Source organism: Tamandua tetradactyla, chromosome 21, assembly GCF_023851605.1.
Source record: "Tamandua tetradactyla isolate mTamTet1 chromosome 21, mTamTet1.pri, whole genome shotgun sequence".
NCBI lineage: Eukaryota > Metazoa > Chordata > Mammalia > Pilosa > Myrmecophagidae > Tamandua > Tamandua tetradactyla.
Window position 1 is genome coordinate 43901506 of NC_135347.1, and position 17368 is coordinate 43918873.

At 33.1% G+C, this 17368-nt stretch overlaps 1 protein-coding gene across 1 annotated transcript in view; it reads right to left on the reverse strand.

Annotated features, from left to right (window-relative positions):
- Positions 1–320: 320 nt before the first annotated feature.
- Positions 321–17368, reverse strand: part of RASA1 (RAS p21 protein activator 1) — a 139891-nt gene continuing 122843 nt past the window's right edge. The window contains exons 16-25 of the mRNA XM_077139198.1: positions 16275–16447; positions 15793–15952; positions 13866–14008; positions 12356–12471; positions 11457–11543; positions 8570–8637; positions 6967–7055; positions 5481–5558; positions 3202–3336; positions 321–1784 (exon numbers count right to left, since the gene is read on the reverse strand). Of these exons, the coding sequence (XP_076995313.1) occupies positions 1701–1784; positions 3202–3336; positions 5481–5558; positions 6967–7055; positions 8570–8637; positions 11457–11543; positions 12356–12471; positions 13866–14008; positions 15793–15952; positions 16275–16447 (1133 nt within the window). The 3' untranslated portion in view covers positions 321–1700. The remainder of the gene's footprint in view (positions 1785–3201; positions 3337–5480; positions 5559–6966; positions 7056–8569; positions 8638–11456; positions 11544–12355; positions 12472–13865; positions 14009–15792; positions 15953–16274; positions 16448–17368) is intronic.

Below are 17368 nucleotides of genomic sequence, written 5' to 3' on the forward strand. Positions count from 1 at the left end.
AAGACTAGTGAGGATACTGCTGTGGTAGCCCAGCTGAAAATCAGGAGGGATGGAAAGAAGTAAAAGTAATATGGTGTAGAGTCAAGAAGGGAGAGAACTGCCATGCAAATGGAGGAAAGGATGTGTTCAGTTTCAGGTAGCACCATTAACTGTGATTAAAGCTATATTAAGGCCAGCTGTCTCTAAGAGATAACTGCCTTTTACAGTTTAAAACTTTTAAGCAAAAATCTTTTAAACTCCTGATGAGTTAATACTTTGTTTTGTCCTATAGCTTATATACCAGAGGAACATAATAAAGCATTGGCCTTGGAATCTAGGCCTTCAGAAAAGTTTTTACTGTGGCATGTCTCTTTTCCTATTTTACACCCTAGATTCCTGTCTCAGTTCCCCCCTTGGAATACTAATGATATTCTGCCATATACTTGTCATGTCTAGTCTCCCGTGCACAATTATAGGAGGGAAGGAATTGTTGTGTAGCATATGTATGTATATTAAATATCTATGTGGAATCCTTTTTATTAGTTAAAACAGTGATCTGAAGTTCCATCTCCCTAAGCCTTACTCTGGTGCTAAAGTTTGATCAGCTCCTAGAGGAAGAGGAGGAAGATGATGAGACTAGCTATATAGAGACTGGAGTAATCAATTATGCAAGATATTCCTTGCTTTTATTTTAACTTAACCCTTGTGAATACTTCACAAAATACACATACAGAAGCAAATAAAACTATTCAGTTAAAACTAAATATCCAGCAGATACAACAAGTAGTCAAAAATTCAAAGAAGGATAAAGTGTAAGTGGCTGGTGAGATTGTTTACATAATCAAAGGGTAGCACAAAAATCAACTCGGAATTGATGAAAAAATAATTTTAAACAAAAGCATTCTGGTTTTTTTTCCATAAAAAAATGGTAATCTATAAAATAAGTGAATGAGTTACATGCATTGATCAGTACACAATGACCAATAATATTTATTGAATTCAAATTATTTACTATTGTAAACATTTAACAAAAGCATTACGAGATCTAAATACAGTCTTTGACAATTCCAACAAAATAAGTGGTATGTTTAAAAAATAAAGCTGATGAGCAATATATCCGTTCTATATATTTTCTTTCAACAGTTCCAGCAAGAGAAATAGCACAGTATTTTAAAAAAGTATACAGCGGAAGATTGTTCCTATCATAATGGCAAACTCTGGGAACTGTAAATACAAATAAAGTCATGAAACAGTCAAATGGTCATATTCCTTATCAGGAAGAAATTACAGTAAGACCAGTCTGCAGTTCAGTTGTACTCAATTATTAGCAGAGAATGCTTTTTCTTGTCAGTTGGTTTCATAGTTCTTTTTCCAAGAGACAGCAAAACTTTGGCAATTGAACTTTGAAAATATATTTTCAAAATATCCAAGACATAGTCATAGCATTTTGTTTTGTGAAAGGTGATCTGTACACCAAGGCTCAGAGGTTGGTAAAGATTAGTTCCGTGTGGAAAAAGTGCAAATATCCTGCACAGATAGCTTACAAAGCTGCTGGCAGATTATTCTCCAGCAGGATCTTGGGTTTTGTTTGCATAGTTCACACATCACTGAGAATGTGAAAAGGTGTGCTATTTTTTGGCAAGAGCAAAGGAGACATTATAGTGATGTGAATTACCATAGTTGGCATGCTGAATCCATGCAGAACACCGCGTTGAAGGCTGCTACCTGACGTCATTGGTTTTTGTGTATTGGTTTTGTTTTTGTTGAAGTAGTTCTGTTATAGCCAGAAGCTTTTTCAGTACATGCTAGAAAGAACGAAAAATAGTATGAAAATCATTACTAAATAAAAGCACTCTGTCAGAAATTTCAGGGTGGGAAAAGCCAAGTAAAAGAAAATCATTTAAGTTACTATCCTATTAAAGCATAAACTTGTGAAGGTTTCTATGTATTCAGTCCTTGACTGAATATTTTTGGTCAAAAGTATTTTTGTACACTAAAGTGAACAGATGTTCATTTGTATCTGGCATTCTCATATCTAATTGGGCTAGAACAGTCTTCTAGGAAAGATCATCTTGCCAGTACAGGTTTGTCATCATAATAATGACACAAACCTTATGAGATCACATAGGGTAATCAGCTTGCAACCTACTGAAAACTTAAAAGATTCATGGAAGAAATTATTGCATTAATGGTGAACCTAAAATCAAATAGCTCCTTTGCCTCTCTTAAGTCTTAAATGGCCCAGATACTCCCCCTTTTTTTTTTTTTTAACATCTAAGGTAAGTCATAAGTGATTCGGATGCCAATGAAACAAAAGATAGCTATCACATGCCAAGAAGGGTACAGAAGTGTCCATGTACACATCTCTGAGCATCTAACTGAAATGCTAATGAGCCAACAACTACATAAACCTGAAAAAACTAGAGGATTCTAGAATCTCGGATCGAAGAGAACTCAATTACCAAACTCAATGGTTTAATCCCTGCCAAACAGCAAGTATAGTGACAGTATTTGCCATCTCCTAAGGCCCCCTAAGGGAGGCCCCTAACTATGAAATAGTACATACTTCAGTTTATTAAACCATTCCATGTGAACTCTTTTCAACAACTCCAATCAGTCCAAACATAGTACATTTGTTCTCTTCTTCGGTATCTTAATTGACCTGGTTCTAAGTCCCTTCAATCCTGGTCCCTTTTAAAATATATTCCAGACATTCTGTATCCCTTTTTCCAGAAAACTAAAGTGTACAAATCTAGACGAATGTTTCTCAAAGTGTCCACTTGTATCTGAATCACTGGAGGAGGTTAGAAAAACAGACCCCACGCTTCACTTCAGAAACTCAATATGAGACATATATTTTTAAGTGTTCCAGTTGGAGACTTACTTTGTACACTGTGTATGTGAGATAGAGAGGAAAGATCATTTCATAATGGGATTACATACTTGCCTTTGTTCATCTGCCATTAAAATGTATGTACCACTGTTTTCCAGTAAACATTTTAGAAGCAAGAACAAGATCTGACATTTTACAGTACCAAAAGTACATCATCACATTTGGGGCCCATTATTCCTTCCTGTCAACATCTTTTTGGATTACGATTCAGTCTTAAAAGTGCAATGTAACTGATAAGATAAAAATGTTGACCAGGACTCAGTGGCTCATGCTGACATTCTGCTTAACTGCTAAAAAATGTCATTTGTTGAAGTCTGGCAAAAACCTACCTGCTGTGCACCACGCTCATTACTGAGTGTTCGCAGTTCATCTGAATGGGCCACACAAATCTCATGCAGTGCTGCTAAATCACGGGACAGGTCAGTTCTAGAATGCTCTGTAGTGTCCGGAAGTTCAGGTACATTCTTTAAGGGAATTATAAAACTGCATTTAGAAATATAAATCTTGAGAATCTTTGTCCCTAGAAAAGTTCCTAATTGGTTATAGAAGGCAGAATTTTAAACATATACACAATGGCTTCCTTTTAGAATTCTAAGGATTTTCATCAAAATGTAATATTTAGTGCTAATTCTTAGGAACTGTAGATTTTCCAGCATCAGTATTTACACAAATACTAGGTTCTGTTTTCTTCTACAGAACAGCAAAATATAGTGCAATATAATTGCTATTCTAAAGAAAGGGGTTTGCTGAGAATTAGCTTATATCTGTAAGGAGTTCTCTTTCATATACCAACTAAATAGTGCAGGCATTAACTGTCAATCTAGATTAAATGCAACCTGAACTTAAAATACCTCCACTTCCTCAGTCTAACTTTCATTATTAAGCTAATGTAGTTTGTCCAAATTGATCAGTATATAAGTAGAAGCTACATTACGAAGGTGTGATGAATGTGCTAGGTCTACAGTTATCTGTGGGCCATATCTAAAAACACTTGCTAATATATGGAAATGATCAGTATTGATTATAGTACCTTTATAGTGGAATAACTTAGTCACTATACTAAGTTTATACTGATTTATTTTCAGCACTAAATGCCAATGTTGTTTTGAGTCTTGAATTAAAATTTAACATGGGCTTACAGTACCAATCATTTTGTACAAAATCCATTCCCCTCCCTAATGGTGACAATATTTTTGTACATTCCCCCCAAAAAATGTAAAACATTCAGTATTTTATGCTATAGTGAAAACACATTAATTCATTAACTGATTCAGTTATTCATTCAATGACTGGAAGATTATAGAGATAGAAACTACAGTACTTGCCTTCCAGACACTAGTTTACAGTCTAATGGAGAACACAGAAGTAAACTAATCATTGCAACACAGTTAATTATCAAATATATATACGGAAGATTCTTGGGAAGTAAAAAAGACATTATTTCAGATTTAGGGCTCAGCAAAGGCTTCCTGAAGGAGATAAAAGTTGAGGTGACTCTTGAAAGATGATACAGATTTATAGGGTGCAAAAGAATAAGAAAAGTTTTAGAGGACCAGAAGAATATTGGAATAGTGGAACTAGGTAGGCATCAGCAGTTTGAAATGCTGAATTGTGTGGCATAACTATGAGAGTTGTAGAAAAAGCCGCACTGCAGGCACTTGTGATTATGGAGTCATGAATCTAAAAATGTAGAAATACGGCTTAAGATAAAAACTAACTAGCTTTGAATAATGGACAAACTGATTTCATACAGTCCTTTAATATGATAGTAAAAATTGTTTTTCAATCACCAACCAATGATATTCTTTGATAATCGGAAATATTCACATTTCAAATCTCTCTTGTCAGATCCCATATAGAAACTTGGTGGACATTTAGAATTTGCCCCTTTCTTTCGCAGTCTGTTATGGAGCTATGCTTTCAATAATTTCTTAAATGCTAATTTTTAATCCCTGAGTTTGTGAACTAGTGACCTACAAGCATTCCTTTATTTATTTGCCATAGTGGTACGATGGCTGTGATTTTAACTGAAACTGAGTGTATTAAGGCGGAAAGAACATGGGCAACTCAGACTCCTACGTCAGCACTGCCTAATGTCATATACCTGGCCAGATGTACACACATCTGTTCCCTTTCTGGTTTGTATAAATATAAACTGAATTCTAATATATCTAAATTACTTAATTTTTAATTATCAATTCAATATCTGAAAATCTGTAACAAGAAAATTTAACTTTACTAAGAAATCCAGGGTCTTAGAAATTTTAAAATTTCCCCTACTCTTAAATTTGTAACAAGTGAAAGAAGGAAGAGAATGTCACAACAGTGAGACGGGACAGCTAAAATGGTAATCAAAGATAAGACAAACTAAAAAATGACATAAGTTCAAAAGCATGATGCTATATGCTTGGTGTGTAACCATTTAGTGTAAAAATAGATGGTTCCAACAATAAATGTCCAAAATTTTAATTTCAGGAAAGTTAACAAAAATATGCAGGATTTTTTTTTTTACTTTTGGATAGAAAATTTTTCTAAATGTTGCTTAAATGGGTTAACTCTCAGCTATACTAAACAGAACTTTCAAAGTACTTAAAAATTATATACATACCCCAAGTTCATCTAAAAACATGATCATACGATGTTTGTTACTTTTGATGAATGGATTTACTCCTTCCATATAGGGCTCCTAAAAAAATTAAAAGCTTAATATTTTATTTAAAAACACAAACACTAGTGTCTGAGCTATAATGGAAAGGCATACATGTGGCAACAATTGATGTTCATCAGCAATCTATGTTCATAAGAATTAATTTATTCATATAATGACAGTATTTCCCCGTTCATACAAGCAGCTATACTGAGAAACTGGGCAGGATTTTTGATAAAACAATGAGAGGTTTGGGGCCAAAGTAGAAATCAGAACATGCTTAACAGACACGAATTGCTTTATTTGACATTGATTCAAAAATTATTGAGATTCTATATTTGCGAGACACTAAGACAAACAGGGTCAAATAAGATTAAGAATCTAGTAATTAAAAAATAGTTGTGACAAGACCCACAACAAAAAAATATAGCCTACTCCAGGATTCAAGTAACTTAAAAAAAAGTTTTATTTTAAAATGGAACCTGAAGACAAAAAAGGAAACTGCTCATCTTAGTAAAATCCTAAATCTACGTTAAAAAATATGCTATGTTATGAAACAGGAAAGGTTGAATATTAACTCAAGTGCTCTTAAAATCAGTAAGAAGTACAATAAGAAAATGAGATAAGGACTTCATAGGCAATTAAAAAGAAGTATGCAGGAAAATGAAATAATAAAACACAAAGTAACAGTATGCAAAGAAAGTGAAAATTAAAAATATACCACTGAGTTTTGGCAAAGCTGTGGAAGCAAAAGTCTTACGTTGCTGTTAGGCAAACCTAACATGCATATGAATTTTAAAAATGCATATATTCTTTTAATTAGTAATTTACTCCAAAGTTAGTTTAAGGAAATAGTTGGAATAGTTTGAAGGAAAGTTTATATAAGGATACCTGTTACAGCAGTATTTCTAATAATGACAAACTGGAAGTTGTCTAAAAGACGACAATCTAATTATCATGCATTCAAATGATGGACTACTAAGTAACCATAAGAATAATAAATAATAGTGGTTATATATTTCCAGCTATAAAAGTTTGTCACCTATAAAATGACAAAAGCAGGTAGAAGAGGATCCCTATCAGAATATTAACAATCATTATCCTCATATAGTAGGATCATGTGTGGGGCTTTTAAATTCATCTGAATTTTAATTTTTGTAGAAAATGTTTATTATGAAATGACAGTATGGAAGTGCATTTAAAAATTTTACATTTAAAATTAGGAGAATTAGAATGTACTGGATCTTAAAAAAAATAAGTTTTTTGTAATGACTAAAATGTAGGTTTTCCGAATTCTATTATTAGTATAAAATCTATTTATTAAACAAAATACTTTAAATACAAACATGGCAATAAAAAAATTCTCTTTATGCTATATTTTATGGTTTTATCATATCAAAATTCTATTCATTAATTATATTTTTAAAATATCAAGATTTTTTTTTACCTTAGCTCCAAATTCCACAAGATTTGCTAAATTCTGCACAGATTTAGCCACTAATATCAGTGTTCTTGCAGCAATAGGAGACGGAGAATCTGTAAGAGATTTGGGCACGTTGAATGACACCAATTTCAAAGGTACGCCCACAAAAACCATTATGTAATTAGTTTAACACCTTAATATTTCTTTTCTGTCAAAATACCAACACTCATGCATTCAGAACTCATAATATTTTTTGGAAAATGCCTGTGTAATTCAAAATAATTTGAGTTAGGAGGAGAAAAACTGAACACACTTCTCATTGCTTTCATGTTTTGTGAAACAGGTACTATGAAACCCAGCATTTTCCAACTGGTTGATGATATTTCACAGTATTTCGAAGTTTTATCTTTATTGCTAAAAAGACTACACAAAGCTAATTTCAACCCAGGTTAGCAATTTACAATCAAAGCAATTCTTTGCTCCCAACCTCCAGACTGCAAACAGTTCACTTTAACCTTAAGAACAAAGATAAAGTGTGGGGCCTCTATTTCATTTTGAAGAGAAAAACATGAAATTTAATAAATTTTAAATATTTTAAAGGTCAGTCAGGAAGCGTTTCCCTATACAGTATTATATACTGGGCTGTAAATGACAAGTATCTGTGGCTATCAGTAAGCCCTGCAGCTTAAGGTAATTATTAAACAGTAAAAACCTATAGGTAGTCTACCTGGCTCTCTGTTTTTGATAAATACTCTTAGACATCCAAACAACAGTACTTATTGCCTAGAGGTTCTGACACCAACATTCAGATAAATAAATCTCTCCCAAAAGAAGTCAAACCCTTCATTCTTAATAGACTCACAGTTTTAAACTTTTAAACCTTTTTAGTAGCAATGAAAGACAATTACAGAGATATGATAGCTATAAAAGTAGAAATTTATATATTCTAAAAGTATTTGTAAATGCAACTTTGAGCTTTAAATAATTCAGAGAAAACTGTTTTGGGCTCATTTTGTTAATAATGGATTATTATTACATTCCAAGTTATAAATTTCGCTCTTAACCTTTCTTTGAAAGAAGATGGCAACATCTGAAAAGTCTTTCACATAATGGATATGAGGCAATACTACTAAAATCAAATTTGGTTTCTTGGAATTTAAAATGGCGCTTAACATTATAATTGGTATGAAGATATCTGTAATGGGAGGAATCAGGGCCACTTTCTTCATAGGTATTCTCAGAGTACAAACTGCTGCTGTGGAATATAATTTTAATTTACTCTTAAACCCCAGCATGCAATAGTGATGACATGGGCTTAGAGTTTAGAAGACCCTTCTTCCCTGCATGGAAAAGCCAAGTTGAAGACTGTAAAAATTCATCCTAATCAGTTTGAAATACAAGTAAGGGTGATAAAAAAAGTGGAATGTGTGTCAACATGGCATCTCAGGCTTCAGACATTAGACGGAAAGGTAGATGCTAATGAAGCAAAAGGAAAGAAGAAAAGGGAAGGTTGCTTTGGAATGCTTTATACACAGTCTTAGAAGAGGATAAAAAAAGAATTGGATTTAAAAGAGAAAAAAAGCTTTCTTATACTCAGTTAATTTCAAACTTCATCAAAAGCTGTTACCTGAGATGATGTTAAACATCCGTGGATTTAGGATGGCAGGACAGATAAGTCGAAGAAAAACAAAACCACTGAAAGAAGGGAAATATTTCTTTTAGAAAAACGTCATATATATTTATTACATTAAAATAAAATACACAAATTTTTAATACTCATAAAAACATAAACAGAAGCCCAAACACAGCTTAAAGAAAAAACAAAAAAACATTAGCCATTTTAAAGACATAACTACTTAAATGTATTCACCTTTCCAAAACTGGAATTTTAGCTTTACTTTGGCAAGAGGTTTTATCTGTATTACTTACTTTTCTTGTCAATTACTGATTTTTGAGGAAGTAGTATCCTTTAGGAGCCCTGACAATTTCTGAAATACTACCAGAGAACTAATAAACCTTTCAGTTTTATTAGATACATAGGTCTATAAAGTCCCTAAATATTCTCCCACATCTTTCTTTTATGTAGTTATTTAAACGAGACACCCCAATCATGTCTGTTATAAATCAAGTTGGTTATGTTTTGTTGATGAGTCCTTTATTTCTCTGGTAGGAAAGTGGCCACTTGATAAATAAAAATGTACATTAGAAAATGTTGAAAAGCTTTAAAGAAGAAGGTTTTTAAAGTTAAAAAAATTGTTCTCAAATTACATAACAGTAATAGTGAAGTAAAAATTAACACAAGCTTACATAGATATTCCTTCTACACCGCCTACAGTCACCAACAGTACATGTTACACAGATCATTTGATTCTAATTTCTTTGTTTTTCAATTATAACAAAATGTAAATAGATTTACAGTTCATATCAACACAATACAGTTTTGCTTATCAATTGGAATATTTTAATATCGGTTTGAATATCCATGTGTATGCAAGGGGAAATGTATTTTTCTGTTGAGGAAGAAAACGAATTCTGATGATTCCAGTTCAGGCTAAGATTCCTGTGTCCAAAGGGTGAAGTGGAATGGTAAATGGAAATTCAAGTTCCACTGTGTTGCAGATTCTAGGACTGGGTTCTTATTTGGAGTTTTATTCAGGAAAGGGCTGCAAAGTACCTCTCCCCTCTTAAAAGCTGTTGTTGCCCGTCTTATTCTAGCGACTCAGAGCAACTATGCTTGGCTCTCCCTGCCGGGTGCATATGCTCTCCTCATTTTCTCTGATTCATGAGGTTTTCCCCTGCAGTGAACAGAAGAAACTTTGGCCTAGTTTCCTACCTATAAGTCTTCTTTTAAATATAGTCTAGTTTCTTTTTAAAAGGAATCTTCATTAACAGTTGACCTCTTACCTGTCCCTTGTAAAGACAGGTATTCCCAAAACGGTTTATAAGATTCTTTCCACAGATTAAAACAATCGGTAAGACCTCTAATTCTGTGTTAGAGTGCATAATCCATCTTCTCAGCATTTATTTTCACACATGACAGTTTCCTAATTTTTGAATTCTTAGAAAATCATATGTTGCTTCCTGCACAGAATTTATAACAATTCTAATATATATAATTATTAAGTCCTTAAATCTGGATTTCTTTCCAATTAATTTTGAAGAATTGCACAAATTTCCCTTGAAAACTTTCTGATACTTAAGTAGATCTCTGAATTAAAAAACTTACCCTGGTAACACTGAACCAAAAATGAATCTCACTGTACATATCTACTTTTAGATTTTAGAGATGACATTAAATTTGACACAGAAACAGATACACCTACACATATTAAAAACCCTTTTACCTAGGTGCATAAATGTCCCCTAAAATGCCCTGCCCCACTAGCCTATCCATAGAGCAGAATTTCTTGCTGCATTTGTGTAATAGTTATACCTGTTTGAAAGTTAAAATTTATAGAAGATTTTAACTTGCATCATACACATGACTGAATTACCATTAAAACCAATAAATACAGACTATGCAATTCTTAACTATAAATTTGTGTTTCCGTAACTAATCAAGAGAGATTTTGTCTGCAAAACAAAATTGGATCCCTTCATAAAATTTAGATTGGGGGCAGGATTAACATATATTTTCAAAATGAATTGTATTATATTGGTGTCACTGATTAGTTGCTTAATTTTTTTTATGGGATTTAACAATAACCAACTGTGTATACTCTCATAATAAATTATATTATTGTGAAACTGCTGTATTCTCTGATGCTTTTGCATTAAATTTCCAATTGCCTTGTATAGACTGGGGTCTGTTTAACAGAAAAGCTGCAGTAATGTTATGGATACTAGGTTGGGTCTTAAGTGGTTTGCCTTTAGTTCTACCTTAGCCCACTATCAGTATAATCTTAGGCAAATAATTTAACCTCTCCAGATCTGTTCCCTCATTGGAAAAATAAGTTAGAATAATGATATTGTCCCTTTATAAAAACTCCAAATTCCAATGACTTGCCAAGCCAGTTATTTCTAAGTATTACACAGTGAAAAGACTGAAATACAGGGATTTAGCCTTCAGAATGAGAACTTCTTGTTGGAGATTAGCCTTGAATCGCAGACTATTACAACTCAACTAATCAGTATCTAAATGGTTCAACTATTGCTCTTTCCTCTTAGCCCCAAATCATGATATATTTGTGTGTGTGTAATCTAATATCAGTTAGCTAAACTCAGTCTATAAGATAAAAATTCCAAATAGTTAATTGACTGACTGAACATTCAAGATTTTAAGAAAAGCAATTACTAGCTAGTTAAGTATTTCACAATAACTATTAAAAATTACAATAGATTCAAGTTCAGGAGAAACCTGAACTCAGAAAGTATTCAACAGAGCTCTGGACATAAAAGGTAAAGAAAAAAGGCCTTGAATTATATATTCTGAACTGTTCTAATTTTCAGTTATCCACTCAACTGTTTGTGTATGCTATATTCAGTGATGTAACAAATGAAATTAAGAGCCTTACCTAACAACTCTGGTTCTCATAGTGGTATTTGTAGGCCACTTGTGCTGAACGGATTTCTGTAAACACCCATAAATATATCTCAATGTCCTGTCAAAATAACATAATCATCTCAATTCAGAAAGCAAAGGAAAATACTGATCTCACTGCAGCCAAAAGCTTGAAATGAGAGAAGGCATGTAGCTCAATTTACCGAAACATACTACATTCTAGTGAACTCTACCCCACCCCCCAAAAAAAATAATTTAACAAAGTTAACAAGAGTAACATTTAGCAAGAAATAAGGAAAACTTAAATATAGTTTCATCATCAGTTTATTTAGATATTTTGACATTTTCTCTGGAAAAAATTTTACCCATTTTTAAATTACTTCCATGTTAATAAAAAGTATGGAATGAGTATTGGAATGAAGATACAGAGGGGCTAATGGGTTCAAGTTTCTGGAAGACACATTTTAGCTTAAGATAATAAGTTAACTTTCCCTATTTTAAAAAGTGAGTTTTCTAATACTGAAGGCCTTTAAGCAGAGACAGAGTAATTATCTGGTGGACATTTTGAAAAAGAAATTTAAGCAAAGACTACATGGATAGATGAGATATCTTTTATGATTCCCTCAAACCTGAGACTATAAGTCTTTACTCACTCCCCAGGTTACTATATAAACCAGACATATTGACCTGTATATATAAAGATAAGGTTTGTTTTATCTTTACATAGATATTTCACTTTGATTTCTTTTAAGTCATTCTTTTCCCTTAAGCACAATTAATAAAAACGTAACTGTTTCAGAGTGTAATGATATCAGTACAATGGAAATGGCTTTGACATGCATGCTTTAAAAAAACAAGTTTTTCAAAATGCAGATAAACAATTTCTTGTCAAATTAAAATTTTACCACTTACGGTGGAAGTATTTCTGAAGCCATAAATATTTTCTCCACAAGCTCTGAAAGTATATTCAACAGGTGTGCTAAATTAGTGTTCACATCTTCATTTTTTTCTAATTTTGATGGACTTAACTAAGAGAAAGAATAAATCAGTATAAATGCATCTTGGCAATGATAAATGCAAACTGAAGGTAAACAAGTTGTAGTTTTCAAATTTCTTTTCCCATTTTTCTATTTGCATCTCAGTTTGTTCTTTACAAATGAGAATTTTTTTCAGTTTGTCTATACAGCTGTTAATGGGTTCATTACAGTTCAATCCCAATTACACAACTTAAGATGAAGTAGTGATTACTGAACAATTTTCAGTTGGTTTGGGATTAATCCCAGTAATAAAGTTCCTTTATATTCATTTAGCACACTTTGCAACAGATTACATTTTAAGGCACACAAAACTCGATATTTTTGTGTGTTCATTTTAAACACCATATTCTCAACCAGAAAACAAACAGGCCCAGCATTAGTGGCCATTTACTCAACATTATACCAAAGGCATTACATGGGAAGGAAGACTGCCATGCCATTATGATAAAATCTGAATTTTATTTACTTGAGAAAAAAAAATGTGATGAAAATAGAAATGTTTTTCTAAATGAAACAAGACATTTAATAGTTTATAAAATACCTTATACAGAATTTCAAAATTTTCAGTATCCCCTGAAATCACAGACCTGGTATCAATGGAATAAATTTATCTGTAGAAGTCCAAATTCCCTAGCCTTGATCCAAAGTCCAGAGCCCCCCCTACAAACTTACTGCACTTCTGTATCATCCTTCATGGTAGGCCAATTATGGTATTATTTCAGGTTTCTAACTCTAAAGCACTAATTTCTTTCATTTATCAGTAAAAATTGGCAATTTAGTGCAGAATTAATATTTGACAACTACTAGTATACAGTATTAAAAGAAATTAATTTTAATTTTGTATATCTATAAAGTATAATATCTTCTCTAGTTGTTTTACCTTCCAAATAATATGAGAATAGCCATTTATGTGAGATTCCACTTTTTATTTTAATGGTTTATTATGCGTTTACCCTGAAGCCTTAATTATTCCCATGAGGGAATTTTTGTTTCCTGTTCTGGGGATTATTTTGATAATCCTCCTCCAAACCCTATAAAGTGCTACATGGGACATAACTAGGTTGACAAAAGTCTCTAGCAAAACCTTCAATATGTATGTTATACATACTTTCCAAAGGCAGCATATATTTTATCATTAGTACAGGAGAAGTAAAGTAATTTCATGAATTTCTGGTACAATTTGATGTTTTTTAATCCCAGTATAGAGTATATCTTTTTAAAAGTGTGATTTGTATAACAAATTTTAAAATGAATTATGAAAATATACTTGCTCAAATGAATGATTTTAGAAAGCTAATGTATTTTCCTTAAGACAAAATTAGCTACAAAGCATTACTATTAAAATATGCTCTTCGCTGAAATATTTAAAAACGTTAGGTTCTTACCTCACAAGACTGCTTGCTTTCCATTATTTTTAAAATAGAGTCTTTCAAAGCATGATGAACAAACTGTGTAGCAGTGGCTTTCATATACTGCTCCATCAAGGTACTTGCAAGTGTTGTGGCTCGAAATAGGGTAGTGGCTTCATCTACATAAATATTATATAGAAAGGATGTTAGTAAAGTATTGAACTAGGTGAACCAAACTGGAGATTAAATGAATTCACTTTTCTTCAAGCATTAGACAGACAATTATAGCCATTTAGGTATGTTTACTGCAGCACTGAAATGTTGATCATGATATCATAAATTTCTATAAACACAATGCTGCAAAAGACTTTCATATCTATTACCTCATTAGATCTTAACCAGAAGAAGGGATTAAGCCTCCATTTTTCATAGGAAAAAAAAAAAAACCACAAGACTCAGAATGGTAATATGACCTTTCTAAGACTGAGTAGCCAGTTACTGACAAGGACCAGAGTGCAGTTTTGTATGCCTTGTGATCCAAAAATTTGAATTTATTCTCAAAATAAGAATACACTTTTATTAGAAACTAATGTATTGATTAGTCTTATCAAATTGATAAAAGCATAAAATCCCAGTATAAATTAATTTATAGGGTATTAATGAATTCTAATAGAATTTTAGTAAAACATGCTGTGCTGGTTTGGAAGGATGTATGTCCCTGGAAAAGCCATGTTTTAATCTAAATACCATATCATAAAGGCAGAATAATCCCTATTCAATACAGTATGCTTGAAACTAATCAGATCACCCTTCCCTGGAGATGTGATTTAATCAAGAGTGATTGTTAAGCTGGATTAGGTGACGACATGTCTCCACCCATCTGGGTGGGTCTTGATAAGTTTCTGGAGTCGTATATAAGAGGAAACATTTTGGAGAATGAAAGAGGTTCAGAGAGCAGAGAATGCTGCAGCACCATGAAGCAGAGGGTCCGCTAGCCAGCGCTTTGGAGATGAAGAATGAAACACCTCCAGGGGAGCTTCATGAAATGAAGCCAAGAGAGAAAGCTAGTAGATGATGCCGTGCTCACCATGTGCCCTTCCAGCTGAGCGAGAAACTGTGACTGGGTTCACCATATGCCTTCTCACTTGAAAGAGAAACCCTGAACTTCATCGGCCTTCTTGAACTAAGGTGTCTTTCCCTGGATGCCTTTGATTGGACATTTCTACAGACTTGCTTTAATTGGGACATTTTCTTGGCCTTAGAACTGTAAACTAGCAACTTATTAAACTCCCCCTTTTAAAAGCCATCCCATTTCTGGTATACTGCATTCTGGCAGCTAGCAAACTAGAACACATGCATGTTGCCAGAAAAAAAAAATCACTTTAAAATACGTACCACCCCTTTATCCATTCCTTGACAAATCAATATATTTATGCATTTTCAATGATTAGGAGGAAACAGTACTTGTACCTTACAGTTTATTTAGGGAACCTAGCAGCAAACACGATTAGTGAGTCAAAGTGCAAGAAAATAGATTATATTCATGTATTTGTGAGGGCTTTACAAAGCACTGTATGTCCAGGTGTGCTTCCTGGGGACTACCTGCTTTTAGAAGCTGGAAATAAAATGCATCTGACAACCAACTTCTGTGCAATGAATTAGTAAGTAAACATAAACAAGAGAAAATGGTAAGTATATCAAATTATTCTTGACAATCAAGCTCTATGGGCCACTGGCCTGGATAGAGAAATCACTCTCCTATGGTTTCCAATACTAATTTGCTATGAAAGAAACTTATATTAGAAGTACTGGTCCCCAGTAGTACCTACGCAAGAATCAGAACTAACTTCCCAACTGCAGTTTTTAATGAAGGAAAATAATAACTTATGATGCATATATATTCTCTCTGTAAATGTAAGTAATTTACTTAGAAAAGTATAACAATAACACGTCCATACTGTACCTTCCAAACTTATTTCTCTGTCATTTAGTGTGCATAACAACAATGATTCAAGCTTTTCATGAAGAAAAATCTTCAGTAAGATACTAGCCAGTAGTGTTCGGTCTTGTCCACATACATGTGATAAAGCATAGACTACATGAAGCTCCTTTTGCAGTATAAGCTAAAAATGACAAAAAAGACTTTAAAGTGCATAGCATTACTCAATGAGACTAACAAGAAAGACGTTCTTTTCAATATGTTCTTATATTTAGAAATATATTCTAATCTTTTCTGAAATAAAAAATTGAATAAAGTTTATAGCCTACGTACTTTTTAAGAACAACATCTACTGCAAAAAACTTTTTAATCTTCTCTAGCTGCAAGTGTGCCACCAGACTATGAAATTTCTACTTTTTGGCTTAATGGGTCTTTTATTAAATGTTTAATGTTTCCGTTAGTAATGCCATATAAAAATCACCAGACTGGTAAATATAATTTAATACCTCTTTAAATTCACTGTATTCTTCTTCTGGCATGATCTTTTCCATAGAATATCGTGCTCGAACACGCAAGGATCCTGGTTCAATACCTTTTAATGGTATGTGGGAGCTGAGCAGAAACCATTCATCTGTGGCATGCCCTTTCTGTAACCGGCTCAACTGGCAGCGCATAAATACTTCAAAAGAAAAACATTATCAAATGATACTGTCGAGAAAAATTATAATCAATCACATAAATTTTCCTGACACCCAGTCTTCTTTATAGTGTTATCGACTTCTTGCCTTCGTGGCTAGATTGTGACCTCCAGGAAGGTAGTGACCATGTCTTAATTATGTGACATCACATACTTAAGAATTTAATACTTAAGAATTTAAGTATTAAATTCTTACTTCATAGATTTACTGAATACTTCCAATATGCCAGATTCTGTGATCAGTAGGGATGTGATGGACACAGACATAATTAAGACATGGTCACTACCTTCCTGGAGGTCACAATCTAGCCATGAAGGCAAGAAGTCGATTATGGTACAGTGTGATAAGTACTATCACAGCAGTTAATGCTATCGGAGTATAGAGAAATAACATCTAATTCAGCCTGAGGAAGTTAAAAATTCAGTGCCAACAGGAACCCTATACAAAGGCTCTAAAGATAAAGCTAAGTAGCAAAAAAGGGAAAAAAGGTAATTTCAAATAGAAGATAAGGCGATGGTTTTAAATTCCATTTATAATTCAAGAACTATGAGAAAGCCGGTATGGCTGGAGAGAAGGATATACAAAAATTATACAACAGGGGTAGGGTAGGGGGTGGATCAGGAAAGCTCCTTCCTTGTGAGTCACTACTAGTGGATGAACTTTATCATAAAAGTAGAATAGTTTCCCACTACTTTTTCTGTGGGAAATCACAAGAACTGGGAGGATCTAACTACCAAAAGTGAATACACTAATTTAAAGAATTTTTTTTTAAGCATTCTATTATCATCCACTTTATAAAGGAGTTACATGTTAAGTATAGGAAAGTAGGAAAAAAACTAAAAGGTAGAGGGATGGGGGGGAGAGGGAGTACCCCTGACAGATGACCACTGTCACTACTTTAG